This window comes from Chelonia mydas, chromosome 12, assembly GCF_015237465.2.
Source record: "Chelonia mydas isolate rCheMyd1 chromosome 12, rCheMyd1.pri.v2, whole genome shotgun sequence".
Taxonomy (NCBI): domain Eukaryota; kingdom Metazoa; phylum Chordata; order Testudines; family Cheloniidae; genus Chelonia; species Chelonia mydas.
In genome coordinates this window covers 18,741,446-18,760,871 of record NC_051252.2, presented here as the reverse complement: position 1 = coordinate 18,760,871, position 19,426 = coordinate 18,741,446, and the positions used below count along the sequence as shown (strand labels likewise).

The window sequence follows — 19,426 nt, the reverse complement described above, 5'->3', positions numbered from 1 at the left end:
ATGGGAATTGAGCATCCTTAGACTCATCCAAAAACCCACCCTAACCTTTACGTAAAGTACAAGCCATACACAGGGAATCATTTCATCCATTGTTAAGTGCAGCTGCCTCTGGGGTGAAGCACAGCAACTATTTAACAAGACAGTACTACAGCACAGAAATCTGGAAATCTATTGGATTTAGCATATCACTGTAGTCAGATGTAAGAGAATTGATTTTCACAGCAGGATCTACTGAAAGTGTCAATGCAGTTTGGGCAAACCAGAGGAAAATGCTTCAAATAAATCACAGAAAAGGTAGGTCCTCTGAAACTAAGTTTTGAAGTTGCGCATCTTGGAAGGGTATGTTAATTAAGTACAAAAGCAGCCTCTGAAGTATGTTAACCACTGAAACCTAATTAGGCTACAAACCCATGCAACCTGATTTCACAGTAGCATTATCACGAAGCGTACAAACTTCAAAGTTACCCCATACTCATTTTCACAACCACATACCATATTGCATCTGAAATCCATTTAAAGTCAGTACAATACCAGAAGCCCTACTGATAAAATAAAAGTTTGCATCTGAAACAAATTAGAACCAGTTCTCCCACTAGGAAGAATAGCTCAACATTCTCCTCTAACAGTTGTCTCTCTCCTTTCACATACACACAAGCAAGATCTACAACTAAATTAAAGTTAAACTTTAGGAGTTGAGTCCTACTAAATCACTATTATCCAGCCTTAGTTCCTTATTTTATATTCATCTTCACTTACAGTGGGCTAATGGGTAATACAAGAACTTCTACATTTTATATTATAACCTGCTCTACACCTAAAAATAAGGCTGACCTAGCTACAAATCACCCAGGGCTGTGAAATTTTCAGATCCTATGAGATATAGTTAGGTCAACCTAATCTCCACTATAGAATACTTCCACTGACCTAGCTACTGCCTCTTGGGGAGGTGGATTACCTACATCGACCAACAATCCTTCTGTCAACATAAGATGCGTCTACATTACAGCAGCACAGCTCTTTCCTCCATGGAACTAGAGACAAATGGCAATTGCAATGACTTAGAAAAAAGGGGATCTTTTTCACAGACATAACTGATCCACTACTTTGTCAACCAAGCAATTCTAAATAAGAGGTGCTATGAGATGAATTTAGCTCACATCATTAGGAGAGTTGGGTATAAATTGTAGTGTAAGAAAAACTTCAAACAGGGTTCTATTTTAAAGAAAAATCCTATGGTTCTATATTACATCTTCACTTACCACATCATTTTCCTTTTCATAAAAATAGATGTATCTGTTCAGAATTTCTATAAAAAGCTGAACTTGGAGTGAAGGGTCCATGCACTGATTTGCTATCTTTAGAGCCTTTTTCAAGCATTCCATTACTCTCTTTCCTCCATGAAGCTAAAGATAGAGAAAACAAAATGTTTATATATAGGAACAAACATAAGCCTCCAACACCATTTCAACCAACACCTGAGTGGCCAACAGTCAAAAACACCTGTGTACCAGGAATCTTGCATAGCCTGAGCACAAGGACATGCAAAAACCTACATAAATTCACCCACCTATTATGACGAATCAAGCACTCCTTGAGATAGAACTACGAATGCACCCAACACTTCTTTTAAAGAGCTTTATATTTACTGTCTCAGATCATTTTATCAGTGTACACCCTTGCCTACTGGCGTCCACTCTAGCTAAGGTGGCAAAAGCTTTCGTTATAAACCCTATGAGTTTTTATCATACTAAAACTTTCTGAAAGAGTCACTAACTGGGCTGAAGTTTGTTGCTTGATCTTTGCAGGAAGGGGCCTTTAAAATTTAATTTGAGAAAAAAATCCCTTCAACTACATGAGATTAAAGGGTTAAATTTTCCCCTTTTAAAAATGTAATTACAATCTTTTCTACATAGGAAACAAGACTACAGTAAAGTCAGACAAGTATGCAACTTGGTCAAGTCCTCAACAAGGATTGCTGCTTTGAGTTTGAAAAAATGATTTTGGAACCCACTTGGTCATTTTGAAAGTTACCTGTGCAGTATGCACAATAAAATAAGTCTTCAGTAAACCTATAAATGAACACTTCAGTATGGCACTGTGGCTAATTTAGTACTCCCATTCAAAGTCAATAGTTTTTTCTACTTATTTTAGGCAATACTGGGTCTGTCCTTAACTGCATGCTTTTCAAAATTTGCACTATTCAGCTGTTCATGACTTTTTATAGTTACAGAGCTTACTTTACTTTGTAGTTCTCATCAAGCCAAGTTTTAGGAAAGTCAAATTTAGTTGTTTTGTAATAGATAATATAAAAGACTTTACAGGATCATAGCTTATCTAAGGTCTTCATAGACATGAAACCAAAACTCTTGAGAAAGAGTCAGACACCCAAATTGTGGGAAAATACCTAAAATTTGTGTGAATATGCCCTCCTACCTCCTCTCCATTTTTGTCAGTGTTTCGGCCAGACCAAAACAGATGGGCACATGTGCTTACAGCCCGGCACTGGTCTGGCTTCTTAAGCAGCTTTGAAGCAGCCAGTGCACACTGAGTCCTCAAAGGCTCATGGTTCTCCTCACTGAAGCATTTCATCCTTTCAAATGTTCCAATTATCAAGGTGATTGCAGCCAGCTGTGCTTTTGAATCACTGATTTCATCTTCATACAGAGAGAATGCCTAATACAACCAAGAGAAGAGAAGAGATGAAACAAAGTTACAATTACTGTTCTTTACCGCAATATTAGCAAAGGGAATGTAAGCGTGTGTTCTAAAAGCTCTCTGAAGCTTTGTGGGTGGAATTCCATACACACTTTAAGGCTGAATACTTAGTAAATAGGACAGATTAATTCCAGCATGGATAGAACCAAGCTAGAAAGCCAGAAACTGAAAAAAAAAAAAACCAAACAAGGAAGCTTGTCTAAAGCTACCTAAGAGAGAGACACGAAAAAAACTAAACGAAAAACCTAGTGGTCTACAACAAGTCAGCTTTAAAATACTCTCGAAGCTTTACTAAAGCTTTGTTTAACCTTTAGTTAAAATGCTACTTAAGAAAAGGAGCTTCCTATTACAGACGGCCCTTGGTGCAGGCTCCACTCTATGTCCAGAATATGTAAAATTACACAGGGGAAGAAAGCCAGTAAGGAGTAAATCAGTGACCCTGGGTAGTAAATCCCACTGACATGAATGTACAGCATTAAAACTATTTGTAAAGCGGCAATGCAAGTGTCTCATGAGGAAAAGACCCTCTTATTTAAGAAGACTGAGCACATACATACACACCTGACAACATCAGTCTCACTTTCGTAAAACAAGATTCTATACACAACTTTAAAAGTCACACACCAGCCACAATTAGAAAGTGAAGCATAGCACATGCTGAATGTCTGAGCTATCCAGACCTGGCATTGGAAAGACAAGGCAATGGGGGGTGGGGGGGGAGGGGTTAGAGGAAAGAATATGTTGGCCTCAAACATTCATTGTTTTCCAGTAATCTGGTCAGTGTGCAGTAAAGTTAGCTCAAGGAGTTATTCAACAGGGATCTATGAAATAAATGAGGTTCATTTTCAGATAAAAGGACTATTTGAAATAAGTTTTGTGGATTTTAGCAGCAAGACCCAGTATGAAAACTCAACATTGCAACTTCTGAAGCTTATTGTAGATGTCTTGGGGTTGCGCCACATCAGACAGGTAGCTGGAGTTTTGGACTAAACTTAGAAAACTTGCTGAAGCAGCATTTAATGTAGAAGCAGCCCCATTCTCCAATGAAAGGACTGCTGGAGCAGCACGTGGCACTGCTGTATTCCAGAAGTTGTTAAATTAAAGCACTTGTTCAGGCAGGGAGAAGCTAAACTTAACATGGGGCTGAAGGAGTAAAAGGGAAGATTCAGGGGTCTCTTCCTGAAGAGGATCAGTTGCTAGATTCACACCTTCAGCGATCTTTGCAGTTAAATGTCGGATTTAATTTCTATAGCCAACCAACAAAGAAACTAGCCACACCAAGTTTTTAAAGCAATGCAGGTGAAGAAAAATATTCAGCAACATCATCGTTACCTGGGACATAAATTCATAGGCCACTGTTTCGTGGTTTTCAAAACCAGTTTCTCCAGCAGCCAGTGCTCCTTGGAGAAAGAGCCGCAGAGGCAGTTCTGCCAATTCTGCTTTGATTAAAGCACTGATGGTCTGATGTGCAAACGAGAAGATCTTCTGACATTTCTTTTCCCATTTGTCATCCTAAAGAAATACAGTTAAGTCAAAGCTTGGACTAATCCATCGCAACAGCAAGGAGAGGAAAGTAATCAAAACATGATCATTACTCTTATTCTCTTCCTCTCTCAACTGATCTCACTCAGCTATGCATACTAATTAAGAAAGCAGAATGTTTAATCACGTTAGAGCAGGTTACCACACAAAATCTGTTTGCACTTCTGTATCGTGGTCTAGAATTCTCCTTAGTCTTTCACAGAAAACCTTCCATTTATGACAGTTCAAAAGTAGCACTAAATATGACCTTCCCCACCACATTTTGGAGCCTGACTTTCAGAAATGTATACCCAATTTTTGGGCGCAGTTACCGTGATTATGCTTAATACTCACAAGCAAGTCAGCCCAACCACAAAACAGTGAACATGCACATGATGTAAAGAAAAGAGTCGTGAACAGGGGTCATTATAAAATATAATCTTAAATTACGTAAGATTTTGATGCTCACCCTAAAAATATTTTGATGAGGAATGTTCTAACATCTCCAATACCAATTAACATCATCATACAAAGTGTGGAACAAACATTTTACTGGAACAAAAAAGTCTTTGGATGAAGTGAGATTGCTAATTTTCAAGGGACCAGAGTAGAGTAAACTCTGCAGAATTTTTTTTGAGTATGTACAATTTAGTAACTACTGCATTATAATTAATCTGAAAGAAGGAATTATTTGCTTTCGAAAAGGGCTAACATTTTTAAAGATAGTTTATTTTAACTTTATGCACTTTTACAGCTATAGGTATCTAGCTTGATTTTAAGTAGCAATTTCATTGCAGTCACCTGAAGTATGCTCCCTTAATCATTCGCTGCATGATATCAGAGCATTAAAGTCAGCCACCTTCAGTCTCAGAACATAATCTAGAACTATCCAAGTTTACATCCAATTTTTGTTTCATAAAAATTTTGGGCAAACAGTTTCTTAGATAGGAACCTGAGTGGATTAAATAAAAAAAAAAAAACTTATTTCTCTCTTGACTGCTTGAGAAATTGATTTGCTTTCTTATTTAATATCTGCTTTAAGAAGATGAAGAAATCCGGTTTTAAGACCCTGTATCAAATTTTGAACTACACAGTAAACTTTAGCCAAACAGAAAGGATTTTTAGGAGGGCAGGACTAGAAGCAAGTACGCAAAATGTGCATATCTCACCACTTTGGAATTCTCCTTGTAGCGAAAGGCAAGCTGGTATGCAGCAAAAACCAAGGGGGCCAGTGTGAAACGAATACGTTGGTTCCCACCTGCGCCAAAGTGTTTCCGGGCAGTGTTCAAAATCTAAAATGAGAAGGACTAAAGTTATTTTCGTAAGCCTAGAGATATTTCCACGTTTGCCTTAAAGAGGACTTAGAAAATGCACATTTTCTTCTTTTCAATTTAATGCCATACATAAAACTCTCCTCTCTACCGTGGCATTTTTAGTATACCACCTCCACTGTGAATTTAGTTTTGATTTAAAATTCAGCTCTCTAAACTTAGTTTAAAAATAACTAGTTGGATCCAGTGTCTATTTGGGTTTATAATGATCACATGATGTATATACTAAGAACGAGAACTCAAGTGGATAATGTACTCCAGATTCAGTTTACTGCTTACTGACTGCATGGCTTTATTAAATCAATTCTTGAATACAAATGCTACTAATACCCAAAAAAAACACATTTGAAGTAACGGGAACATGCATAGTGAAAAAAGCCACATCACACTACTTGTATCACCCATGTACAATCACATGTGATTGTACAAGTAAAAATAAATCTCAAGAGATGCTTCTGTCGCCTTTTTACCTGCCTTTCCTATATTGATAGTATTTCACACACAAAAAAGTCAAAGAACATTAAGGTTGCAAAGCTGAGCATTCAGATGTTTGGATGTGTCAGAATTAAGGTTGCCTGGGCAACTTCATTGACAACCATATGGCTCATCAGCATGGTTGAGCCTTTACATGGACAGCACATGCCTCTGCCACTTGAGCTAACTGAGAAACTGGTAGAGAAGGCCAACCTATTACAGCTAAGCAAGCCAGCAGTAGCGGGAGAGGAGATGCACACTTTGCTAGTAGGATTTCACAACTACTGACAGCAGAGGAATGGTGAGACTCAGAAAACGTGGGTTCCAGTCCAAGCTCTGGGAGCATGGTCTAGTGGGCTACTTGTTCCATTTGGTTTTAACATTTAAGGACATGATCATGTCTTTATTTATTGTAGACACCTGTCCCATATAGATTTGGCAATACTGCACGTTGTCTATGACTAGATAGCACAAGGGGATAGATTCTCTGACTGCCTCTATGTTCACATATACCCAGCATACACTGGCAGATGCAAGGCAGTGCACAGATAATGTTTCTTCAATTTCAAACAAGACTGAAGGCCACTTCAGACAACCTGGCCCATATGACAGAATATTAACCGCTGTAATCACTCTTGGATTTCTGCAACACCAAGTTTTACACAAGAGTCAACTTGTGTATAGAGAAGTCTAAGTGCTCTCCAACCTAATCAGTATTATTAAACTAAGATCTAAAAATTAGTTCCTTTGCTTACAGCTGCATTAAAAATGTATCTTATAAACAAATGATGGTTTAAGTTATTACCACAGGTGACATGCTGAAGAGCATGAAATGCATGTGGAAGTGTTAAAACCATACCAGATACTGTTGATCAGGATCATCTGAATGTAGAAGATGAATAAACCTTCCCACAAGGCTCTGCTCATCAGCAAAGTCCTCAGGGTCAGGGTCTTCAGCAGGCTGATCTGGTTGGTCCTGGATCAGTGTTGACACCAGATTCATAATTGCATCAACCTGTAAAGGCGGCAACAAAACATATCCAACCAGGCTTAGAGTGGTATCAAACATGTAATAAACTACAAACTTGAGCCAAGCCCATTCATCAGATCCTATCAGCACAAAAAAGAGTTACTGATCAGGAACACACAAACTCTTTACATTACTATCTTAAAGAGCAATTCACAGCACTCAAAGCACACTGGGAAAAGAGACTTCATTATTATTTTAAACTAAGGAATCTTTATCCTGCTCTGAAGGGTGCCCCTCATAATACAATAGCACCCACTCTGCATGAACAGTAGATTTCATCTCTTCAAATATGTGTAAGGTACTTTTTTAAAAAGTTGTCTAAATACCTTAGATTAAAACAAACAAAAAAAACTAATGGTAAATCTGCTTTTAGCTAGAGACTTTACATAGTCACCTCCCCACTTAACTCCCACTCATTAATTAGCCAATTTCCTCTGATCACATCTTGGAGGCTTAGGCACACTGGACCAGGGAGATGAGTGAAGACGACCTAGATAATTTTGGAGGGCAAGTGTAACTCTACCAAGCACGGTAAAGAAAATCATGTGCTAATTAAGCTGTGGTTAGACTGTGGTTTTGAGATACCACACACACCCAGCCACCCACATGAAGTCAGTTAGTGTTGGTTTCCAAGACTTCACACAGACACAGAAAAAACACTGAAGTTTGTGATAGTTAATATTTAGCTGTATCCTTTCATACCTGTTCTTGGGAGACAATTACTGTGTTATAATCCAGTACATTGCTAAGCACGTAACAACTCATGCTCTTTCTTGACTCATAGTCAAAGTACTCAAAGAGCGGGTGGAAGTGCTTTAGTTTCAGAACGGTCAGGATATTGTTGTAGGTATCAACCGGGATCTTTAAAAGTCGTGTTAGCTCCTTTGAAACAGCACTGCTTGTTGCAATACTGGAATATAAGTAGACAAAAAAAATGATTAGAAATCTCTTATGTTGACTGATATTAAAAAAGGAGTAGTGAAAGCTAAAGGTGGAAATAAGTGTTTCACAACAATATAGTTTCACTGTTCAACATGTGTTCAACCACTTGCTTGTAGTGGGACAGAAAAATCCCTCTACACAGGCAATCTTTGATGGCAATTAAGGTGGAAGTTAAAGGCACAAATCCAGCCTCCAGCATACATCCCAAGTAGCAGGGCTACACACTAGCAGTTGGCCTCCCAGACCAGAGTGGTAGTAGAACTGCATTACAGCTATCATTCCAACTGGAGGACCAGAACAGCCGTGCCTATGCCATCCTCCCACCTCTTCTTCCCCTTTATGAGGAGGAATGGCCAGTACACATAATTAGATCACTGTGAACCTGTACAAAGGGAGGCCCTAAGGTAGCGAGCTCAGCTGCATGCAGGTCACGTGAACCTGTATAGAGACTTTCCAAACCCTGCCCCCACTTCACAGAATGGAATCAATTCCACTGTAGCAAGGTCCTCTGTGCCTGAATGTGGGGAGCAGGGTTTGCCCATAAATTGTCTATTTACTGGCAGGAGAGAGGGGACCTGAGAAGTAGTATTTAATAAGATACCTGAACACCACGAACTGAGCTAACCTAGTAGAAGCATCCTGTTCAATTTAGCAATAGTCATAGGTAAACGGGAATACAAGAATTCAAGTCTGTAATTTTTAGAGATTAAGAAATTTGTTGACATTACTTTAATACTGTACAGCGTGAAGTGTTTCCTCAACTCTTCCTAGAGTTGCATTTGTTGATTTTCTTCAGAAACCAAAAGGAAACCTTGAAGATCATATCATAGCTCTTTCAGGAATAATCCTGTATTCCTACAAAATAACTTGAATGCTGTCCACCCCCCAGGAATGTCTTATAAAAGATCTGTGTACCTAAGATAAAGGTTAGCACCAATCAACCACCTAATTTATTCAGGGTCTCTTCAATACTTGGTCTTCATCAGTAATTTCAGGATATGTCGACTCTGCATTTAGACACCCACAGCTGCCGTGTACCAGCTGACTTGGGCTAAGGGGCTGTTGAATTGCAGTGTAATCGTTCGGGCTCAGGCTGGAACCCAGGCTCTGAGACCCCACACGGTGGGAGGATCCCAGAGCCCAGGCTCCAGCTCAAGCCCGAATACCTACACTGCAATTCAACAGCCCCTTAGCCTAAGCCCAACGAGTTAAAGTCAGCTGGCACAGGCCAGCCACTAGTGTCTAACTGTAGACACACCCTTAGAGACCAAATCATCACCTTTGAAATCATCATCAACCTGTATAACACTACATTTTACAGTCTACCAAACAAATGAATAGTTAAGATAACATGTCAATCTCTTTTTTTGGCTGACAGCAGGGGTTTGGAGGGTGTTATTTAAAAAAGCCAAACTAAATACAGTTGCTCCCAGAAAAACTACAGAAAAATTTCATACTTAAGAAAATTAGTGTTCACTTACTGCTCCAGATTAAGTTTATTAAATATTTCCACAGTTGTCTCCAACACTTTATCAACATAGTCAACACGATCTGGATAGCATTTCATAGCTAAGTTAATAAGCGATACTTGCAATGACACCACGTCCTCTGAAGGCATATCTTGTCTAGACTGAAATTTGAGACAGCATAAGTTAAATTTGAGAGAAATGTCTAGTTTTTTGTTAAAGACCAGATTTGCATCTTGTATTCAGAACACACCTGTATAACAGTGGCCACCTGCTGTGAGAAGATGTCAAAAAGCTTAAGATCTGCTGGGATCCCTGGTCCATCTTCACGGTGAGCAAATAAAGCTAACCTGTGAACAGAGGAAGGAAAGAAGCTCATTCAGGTTAGATTCTTCTTACTTGAGGTAGACAAAGGGTTAAATACACACAAAGAAAAGAGGAATAAAACATGTACATAGACTCAATGTATTAATACCTACTGGACATGAGTAGGAAGTTCGTGAGAGAGAGATCAGAAGGCACAGCAGTCTTCATAAAAGTAAACAACTAGCACAGCCTGGGAAATACTAGTCCCAAGGAAAGAGACTGAGAATGAATGGTGACAAATAACAGGGAGCAAGGAAAAATAAAATAAAATAAAGGAGGAGAATGGGAGGCCTCAGTATGTTTTTGAATTCATGCTCCTAAACATGGGGCATACATCCTGCACCTCCCCAGCAGAGAACAGTCAGACAATGGTCATATTCTAATGCAGCCACTATTTCATGTTATTTGGTGAGAAAACATCATCATTTACTTAATCTCTGTACTGGTCTCAAAAGAAAGGTATATCGGAGATAAATATTGACAGCTGGCTGTACACTCATGAAAGAAGTCAGATCAGCAAGTCCAGGACTTTCACTGCTTGTGCAGGGCAAAACATGGAGACAAGATTATGGTTGGAAGCAGTGGTGATCAATTTATTTCCATGTTATGGAGAGAATGCACATCTGCTAAGAATGCAAGCAAGACAAGAGGGGATGTTTATCTGTTCTTTATGTCATGTAATTAGCTGGAATTATGCCCAGTAGTTACAATTCATGCTCACAGCACTGTTTCAATATTTAAAGTTACAAGGGAGAACACGATGTGTTAGAAGGGGAAAAAACCACTTCAAAAAGAACAGGAAGCCAGTAACATTTGCTCTGCTGTGCAACAACAATACAAAGACTTTGCCAAGCTCCAAGTGTAAGTGGGGGAATAGTTCCTCTCTTGTGGAGAACTTTCCTGGCTTCTGCACTACCCCAGTGAAGTGGGCTAGCGAAAGGATCTGAGTCCTTGCTTTCACTTCCTTTACCCAGTGGCCTCCCTACCCTTGAGGGCTCCCTTTCCACTCTCCTGTCTGGCAGAGTCCTCGTAACCCCAGCAAGGCTGGGCCTAGGATTCCTGGGGGGCTCGACCCCCAACCCTGCTGTGGTCACCTAGGACAGGGGCTAGGGTGCCCCACTCCGGGGTACTCTGTCTGCACTGGGCACTTCTCTGACCCACTGACCATTACATACAAGTTAAAGCAAATGCAAGTTATTTAATCAACAATTAAATTTAAAAAGAATAAGGGAAAATGAGAAAGGTTAAAGGAAACACATCAATCCGCTCTGTGGCAGGGAACATCACAAACAGAGTCCCTGGAACATCAGGGCAGTTCACAGTCTGTTCCTTGTAAGTCCCAGGCCTTCTTCTCAGGCCCTGGCTTTGCTGCAGGGATGCTGTGGGTTGGACACTTGCTCTGGTGGTGGCCACACGCTCTCAGGCTCTAAGTGGTAGGACCCTTCTTCCCAGTGTCGCCCCCACCCTGTGGGGGTTACGATCCAAGCCTGGCCTGCAGAGCCTCTTGGCTGAGGCGTCTCCCTGTGCTGGGCCCGCTGCCCAGGGTCCCCCTCCGTCTCCCCAGCTCTGGACTGCTCCAGACCAAGCTGCACCACTCTGTCTCAGCATTGCTGCTGCTGCTCTGCCTCCAGCTCCCTGGGCTGCTTCTTTGGCCCCTCTGCCTCTGGTTGCTGCAGCTCTGCTCCCAGGACAGGTCTGCTCTGCAGGCTGCTTCTGTGACTCTGCTCCCAGCAATGACCTGCTTCCTGGGCTGCTTTTCTGACCCCTCTGGCTCTGGTTGCTGCAGCTCTGCTCCCAGGGCAAGTCTGCTCTCTGGATCTGGCACAGCTCTGCTCCCCAGCTCAGCTTGGGCCCCTGCTTTCTTCTTAGCTCAGCCCCATCTGTCCGACCCAGGCAAATCCAGCTCACACGGATGACGGAACCTCCCTGGCCTCCTGACTCCCTGATTAACCTGCTCGCCCTGTCATTCAGGCTGACCTGGAGCATTGGCCTCTCCCCATTGTTCCTGGGGGCTGTCAGTCTCAGGGTCCTGATTCCCCATCGACCTGTCCCCCTTTTTAGTACTGGGAGCTAGCCAACCAAAACACCCACACTGAATGTTAGTAAGGGGGCAACAGTCCCCTTACACAAGCAATGCCACTTAATTACTTTCTAACCACTGTGCCGTAGGAGTTCTTCCACTGCCTCACTAAAAGGGGTCTTTTGCGGGGGGGGGGGGGGGGGGGGGGAGACACCCTCACTGAGTGTGCATGGAATCAGCATGTGCCAGCAATGCCCCTCTGCCATGTACATTGGCCAAACTAGACACAGTCTCTATGCAAAAGAATAAGTGGACACAAATCTGACATCAGGAATCATAACTTTCAAAAACCAGTAGGAGAACACTTCAATCTCCCTGGTCACTCAATAACAGACCTAAAAAGTGGCAATTCTTCAACAACAAAAACTTCAAAGAGACTCCAATGTGAAACTGCAGAACTGGAATTAATTTGCTAACTGGACACCATCAGATTAGGTCTGAATAAAGACTGGGAGTGGTTGGGTCATGACAAAACCTAAACCTAATTTCCCCAATACTAATTTCCCCCTACTGTTACTCACACCTTCTTGTCAATTGTCTGAAATGGGCCACTCTTACCATTTCAAAAGTTATTTTTCCTCCCTTGGAATCCTGCTGTTAAGTGAATTGTCTCATTAGACTGATCTCATACTTGGTAAGGCAACTCCCATCCTTTCATGTATTTATACCTACTCCTGTATTTTCCACTCCCTGCATCTCATGAAGTGGGTTCTAGCCCACAAAAGCTTATGCCAAAATAAATTTGTTAGTCTTGAAGGTGCTACAAGGACTCCTCATTGTTTTTGCTGATACAGACCAACACTGCTACCACTCTGAAGCTTTAAACCAGTTACTCATCTGCAATACTTGTGACATCTGGAACAGGATTTCAAAGTTTGCTCAGACTTATTACAGAAAAGGCAGGTGAGAAAGGTCCGTTTGCCATGCTCCGTTTCCCAACCGAGGGAGAGAGAAGGGCCTCAATGATTTAGTTTAGAGGCTGCAAGGGTCCATGAGCCAGGATCAACCCATCCTCACACTTCGCACAGCTACAGGTGCATGTTTGCAGAGGAGCAAGCAGCTCCCTGAAAGCCAAAACACCGTCACTTCCTGATTCTGCAGTGGCCTCAAGGCAGCTGGCCATGACAGTAGAACATATATCAAGCGCTGCAGAATCCGAGTAGAGAAACAGTCCGACAGCACTGGCCACAGTATCCTGGCCAGCAGCAAAACAGAAGGCAGCATTTCTGCACACTATGGATAGAAATAATAAGTCAAGGACCCCAAAGCTACAAACCAACTTGACCACTTCTCGTAAGACTCCCTGAACAGAGGGTTCTGATAAGTGTGGTGGGCTAGAACTTCTAGAGGTTTTCCTCCCCACAAGCATCCCTCTGTCTCAACTGGGTTCAGCTTCAGTCAGTTGCCTCTCTACATCTTGAGATCATCCAGATACTGGGACAGCTGAACAATGGTACTATTTATGTCAAAATGTGTTGTAGAGCTGGGTCCTGCCTGCATAATGCTGGCATCTCTGACCATGCTGCCTCCCATCTGCCCGCAATGGCTTCCTGTAGATGTTATTATGAAGGAGGAAATGGGGGGACAACTCCGAATGAGTGGTCTGCGGTGAAGGAGCCAATCCTGCTCACAATCTGACTTGAGAAGAACCATGGGTGCAATCTCTGGGCTTTTCCATTAACCCCTGAATTTGCGCTGCAATTACACTATAATCAAAAGCATGAGTTGCCAAAGACAGATCCAGTAATAAGAGAATGGGCATCCTACTTTTGCCTTCAGTCAAGCAGGGGTGATCCACCAGCACAAACAGCACCGTTTATTTTCCATTCCTGGCCTGCATCCTGGCTAGGAGGTGTCCAGAACATCAGAAGTAGCTCCTTGCTAGATTCCATCACCATGACAAAGGTTAGATACCAGTCAGCAGCTGATGAGTTCCATAGAATCCAGAGATTTTTTTTTCTTTTTTTTTTTTTAGTTCTGGTCAGACTGTTATGCGATTTATGGTGGGAGATTGGTCTTCTGAGATGTTGTCACTGAAACTCTCAGACATCTCTTGGTAATGAATCTGACCTCCAGCTTTTGCTGCACAACAGGCCTCTTTGTAAGAGATGGAAGGTTACAGAGCAAATACAAGAGTTCAGCAGCTAATCCTGTTACCTCCCATTACACTTCTTTTAATAAAAGGTAAGAGCCCAACCATGAGTACCACATGAAACTAAGCTGCATGCCTATCCCTGCACACATCTAAGTCATATTTGATTGGACATGAAGCTACCACGTGGCTACATACCATAGATGTTACTATGGTGTCCATACTAGACTAACATTTCATGAATATGTTGGATGGTTATAGAATTCTTTTGTTCGGCTGGAATCCAAGACACATAACCTAAATATCAAATTTTACTTGACACAAATGAAGCCATGGTAATCTCAGTCATCTCTGCTGTTCACTTTGGAAGCTTAGCCCTTTTAGTACTTAGATGTTTCTCTATTAATAATGTAATAAGGTAGAAATGTGCACATATGTTTATATTGGAAAATCCGAAGAATAATAAGATCTTTGTTTTGACATGGCTGTATAGAGACAGCGATTTGACTCTCCAACTGCACTTCCCATTCCCACTGACACTATGTATACACACACACAAGACAGAGTACCAATTTGCACCCCATAAGGCAGAGGTCCCCAAACTGTTGGATATGCCCCCTAGACGGCACGGAGGAACATTCGAGGGGGAGCGACTGGGGCCGGGGTCAGGAAGGGAGCACCACTCAGCTCTACTCCTGGCCCCAGCCCCACCCCCAGCTGTGGTCCGAGACTCGGTCCCCTTACTCTTGTCTGCATCACCCCTCCTGGAGCTGCAGCCCCACTCCCGGCTGGGAGGAGGGGGGCAGACAGGAGGTTGGGGGGGGGGGTCACTGGGTAAAAAGTTTGGGGAGCACTGCAGACAGCAATATAGGCCAAAACATTTTCTTTGGTTTATTCAGGTATTTATAGTTCAAATAAAATCAACTGTTGCAATTAAAAAAAATTTAACAGATACCAAGAAGTGTAAAAAAAAAAAAAAAAGCTCTTTTGGGAACAGGAGGAAGAGTAAAGCTTTGCTGATAAACTAAGAAATTAAGAACAAAATACTTTTACCTCCTCAAAACATTCAAGACATACAAAATATGTATATACAAATAAATGCTTGGATCTCTCAGATGCTCAAATAAGAGATTGCATAATAGATAGTTTTGGATATGCAGCCACCTCTGATGTGGCTGCTGCTTTGTTTCATGAGTTCACATCAGAGCTCTTAAATCACTGTGACTAAGTTCATTCATTCATTTCCTGGAGATAACCAGAAAAATCCATCAACCAGAATTCACAAGTCACCAATTCTCCTGGATGGAAAATGCAAAGTTCAAAAAAGAGCAGACACAATCAGTTCTTTAAATACTATATCTGTGATGAAGGAAATAAATATGAAAGCAACATACGGTAACATCCTTATCCAGTAACATGAAATCATTCAAGACCAGCTATTCATGAATTTTAATTAAAACTGAAATTTGGAAGATTCAGAAACAATGATGTTAAACCAACAGTCGGAGAAATCAAAGAAATAAAAAACCGGTAGATCCTCAACTGTTTGTGCTGAAGCTATTTAGTACTGTAAATAGTATTTAGTCAATATTTATTCCAGCTAAATCCTTCCTCATACTCACCTGTCAATTAAAGCGATGATAATGTTTTTCACATTCACATTTTGGTGTAATTCCGCACAGGCTCGGAGAAAAGGGTTAAGGGTCTGGAGATGAAATTCGTCTGGGAAAACCTAAAATTCATATCAAGAATTACCAGCCTTCACAGCAGTATACACCTTTAGTTATTCATCTCTCTGGAGAAGTAACATGATAAAATTGCTACTAATTTAAAGAAAATAGCTGCAGGATAACTGCACTTCACACTATGCAAGAGAAGTCTTGGTGTCACTTCAGGGCAACAGGCAAAATGCGAAGCAGAAGTGGACTGGACATGAAATGAAGCAGATGAAGACTGAATAGGTCTCACAGCACATGAGCAAAGCTGTTACCATCAATCATTTGTAATACAGACACCTGCCTTGAAGAACTTACAAACTTCCATAACAAAAAACGCAAAGGAGAGGAAATGGAATACATTAGCTGCAGCTTTGATAGTCACACCTCCAGTTTTCCCCACAAGCTGCAGAGTGTCAAAGCATGGTGCTAGTACCAGGAGACTGAGAGGGCAGCATATGGGAACAGGGCTCAAAACAGTACATGATACTCCCAGAACCCCAAACAAAAATTGTTCCATCACCTATGAGAAAGGAGTGACAGCAACTATGGCCCTGTTAAGAATAAGAAGGGACTGGAATGAAGAAAATTAAGTGGCCTAATGCTCAAGAAGCAACATGCAGATTTAGCCAGTGGACCAAGATGAATATTTTAACAGCTAGTACAACAAGTATATATAAGAGCGAGCGAGCGTGTGTATATATACATTACACACACAAAAAAGTACTACTTCCCAGCGTCAATTATATGGGCCAATAAACAAAAACCTAGGGAAATTCAGCAGTCAGCTTAGTGTTTTGTTGTTTTGTTTTTTTAAGTAAAAAACAGGTCAACTGCTTAGCCCCCACCCCTCCGTCTCCCATAAAGAAGAAAAAAAAAAAAAAAAAAAAAAAAAAGAGACCCACCACACTGCAATACACCCACACACACACTTTACATTTATTTTAAACAAACATCAAGCGAAGCTACTTTTGCTCCTTTCTGCAGCTTACCTGAATAATACATTCCATGAGATACTCCTGAGCTAGAGCATCCCTGCAGTTTACTACTTGCTCCAATATTCCAGGCAAAACAATCTGTAAAGGAAGGAAGATGTTGTAATATTTTTTCCCCCATTGACTTCCTCAATCTATACAAATCCTGAATCAGATTTTTAAAATGTTATAAAGTTTCAGTCTGCCTACGCATGTACAAACTTTAGAGTTTTACAGCAATAGTCAGATTATCTCTCATTAGGTATCAACGTATAAATCATGGCTGTACACTGACACTAAAACAGTAATGAGAAGAATTTAATGTCCATTCTTACTGAAAACATAAAATGAAATTTTTCAAATTGAGGCACATGCACACGCTCGCTCGCTTTCTCACCCTCACTCATTGGGCAGATTACAAACATACCTGTGTCCATTTATATAAATCTCTCCCATTTTAATTAAATGTAATTGTCTTCAGTGGCATTTGTCATGGTTTACAAAGCATTTCTCATCTATTACTTGAGACTGTCCGGATAGCTCAGGGGACATTTCAGATTTTTGGATCATCTGCATTCTCTAGTATTGACACTTTTTTTGAGGTCTACTATTTTGAACAGGAATGTAGTCAATTGCTTGAATGCTTTGAAAGGTATCATTTTGTTCATCTTTTTGGCTCCTTTCCCTGTACACATGCATTGCATGTATGCTTATAAAGGGAACTAGTATTTCCCAGTCCACAGATTGGGGGACTGGGAGGCAGGACCTCAGAGTCGAATGGCCAGTTCTGTGTAATCTTGTGCATATATCACTTTGTCTTGTTGTACCTCATATTAACCTACCTGTAGGTAGACTTACTTACCTCCTGGAGCATTATGAGATTTCATTAATGTTCTGAGAGCTTCAAATCAACAGCGCTACAAAAGCACCAAATATTATATTGATTTTTGTGAAACTAATAACTTTCTTAGACAATGGAACTCTTGATTCATGTTTCATTTATCTGGTAAATATGGATACAGTTAAGTGTTGGATGAAAGAAAGCTCACCTGTTTATATCTCTCTACATTAACGCCTTCCAATTGACTAAGGCGAACCAAGTTTGTTCCCACTAGGATTCTCAGTTCCTGCCTTTCCCGCTCCCTCTTTTCTCTATCTCGACTGTGTCCTTGGTGTTGCATTCGCACCCAGAGTTTGTTCATCTCAGCAAAGTTCAGCAGCACAAAATCCATGGAATCACTGATGTCGCCGGTGGTTTCTTCGCTGAAATCAGGTCAGTGATTAAAAATAAGAATGTTTTGGCTTCTATCCTGGGGGAAGGTTGCGCACGTGTTTACAAAAGATGCATGTTCCACTTTCCCCTTGAAAGGGGAAAGAACTTTAAAGTGAGATCAAGAGGAATTTTAGTTTTAGGAGAATGTGACAAAAGAGAAATCTACAACCAATCAAATACAGATACAATAGACCCAATCTACATGAGCATTTGAACCATGTTAGAAAAAAATGGTGTGGACAGAGTCAGTAGCATAAAAAATAGTTTAGCACACTTTGTCCCCATCCACAAAGGCCAGAAAACATTTTGCAGACCAGAGATGTATTTAAAACATTAAATGTTCTCTACAGTGGAGAGTTTATAGTCTACATTGTGAAGACTAGAGCCCATTTTATCTTGAATCCTACTTTTTACAGTAAGAGAAAACACAAAAAGCTTACATCCCAACCTTAAAGCCAATAAATTAGTTATTGACCAAGTTCTACTAATATTTCTGGGTGCATGGGGGAAGGAGGAAAATGAGGATATGTCGTTTTGATCAGTGAGGCCATTTTAAAGCTATATTTAAGGTTTTTTTGCCTAAGCATACAAAGCATGTGTTAAGGTCACCTGCCAGGAATTAATCCATCAGGTCTTCACTAGAGACCGGACTTTCATTGTCTATCCAAAGAACAATTACAAAAAATAAATTCTATTTAAAATATGCACCTATTTCAAGCCTTACAAGATCATAGAGAATAAACACTATTAATGTATTCTTCATTTAAGGATGAAGCCATTCTGAGCTTGCATCACATTTCTCTTACTCTGTCTGTTCGCCTTCATCTGGTAAAATATTCCTGGTACACTGAAGAAGGTAGTTTCGAAGAAACAAGCCTCTTAGAGGATGCTGGACACCACGGCACATTTCCACCAAATCTTTCAGGATATCTTTTCTGGACTGAGGAAAGGACTTGACATAGACAACACCTACTGTTATCAGCAGATAGCTAGGGGAAAAAAAAACAGTTGAAGAAATTCTGATTAAAATGGTGGATTAAGTATTATTGAAAAAAACTTGTATTGATACATGAATACAATACAGTAACCTGGTCAAAGGCAGGTCTACCCCTCTCTTCTCACAAGATACTTAGAAAGGATGAGAAAGAATTAAATGAAGTGTGTATGTGAAGTATGGGGCACAGATTTTGGAGTGGGTGCGCAAAGAAGTTTATCTAAGTGTGGGTAGTAACAACAACAAATACTTGGCCCTATTACAGTACTTTATATATTCAAAGCATTGTACAGACGTTAACTAATCAGTGCCTACAATGCACATGCCTTTTGGCTGCTGGGCAAGAATTATTTTTTCCCATTTACAGAAGGGGAAACTTAGGGCATGTCTACAGTTATTGATAGATTGGCACTGCTCCAATCGATGAAGCGAGTGTTGATTTAGCAAGTCTGG

At 40.7% G+C, this 19,426-nt stretch overlaps 1 protein-coding gene across 3 annotated transcripts in view; it reads right to left on the bottom strand.

The window, feature by feature from the left end:
* VPS35 (VPS35 retromer complex component) overlaps positions 1-19,426 on the bottom strand; it is a 41,643-nt gene that overhangs the window by 1,399 nt on the left and 20,818 nt on the right. For all 3 annotated transcript variants that reach the window (XM_007059642.4, XM_043525947.1, XM_037878302.2), the window contains 12 exons: positions 18,786-18,968; positions 17,756-17,969; positions 16,725-16,808; positions 15,640-15,749; positions 9,733-9,829; positions 9,495-9,643; positions 7,774-7,981; positions 6,901-7,056; positions 5,406-5,528; positions 4,048-4,227; positions 2,434-2,673; positions 1,260-1,403 (listed from right to left, as the gene is read on the bottom strand). In XM_007059642.4, the coding sequence (XP_007059704.2) occupies positions 1,260-1,403; positions 2,434-2,673; positions 4,048-4,227; positions 5,406-5,528; positions 6,901-7,056; positions 7,774-7,981; positions 9,495-9,643; positions 9,733-9,829; positions 15,640-15,749; positions 16,725-16,808; positions 17,756-17,969; positions 18,786-18,968 (1,888 nt within the window). The remainder of the gene's footprint in view (positions 1-1,259; positions 1,404-2,433; positions 2,674-4,047; positions 4,228-5,405; positions 5,529-6,900; positions 7,057-7,773; positions 7,982-9,494; positions 9,644-9,732; positions 9,830-15,639; positions 15,750-16,724; positions 16,809-17,755; positions 17,970-18,785; positions 18,969-19,426) is intronic.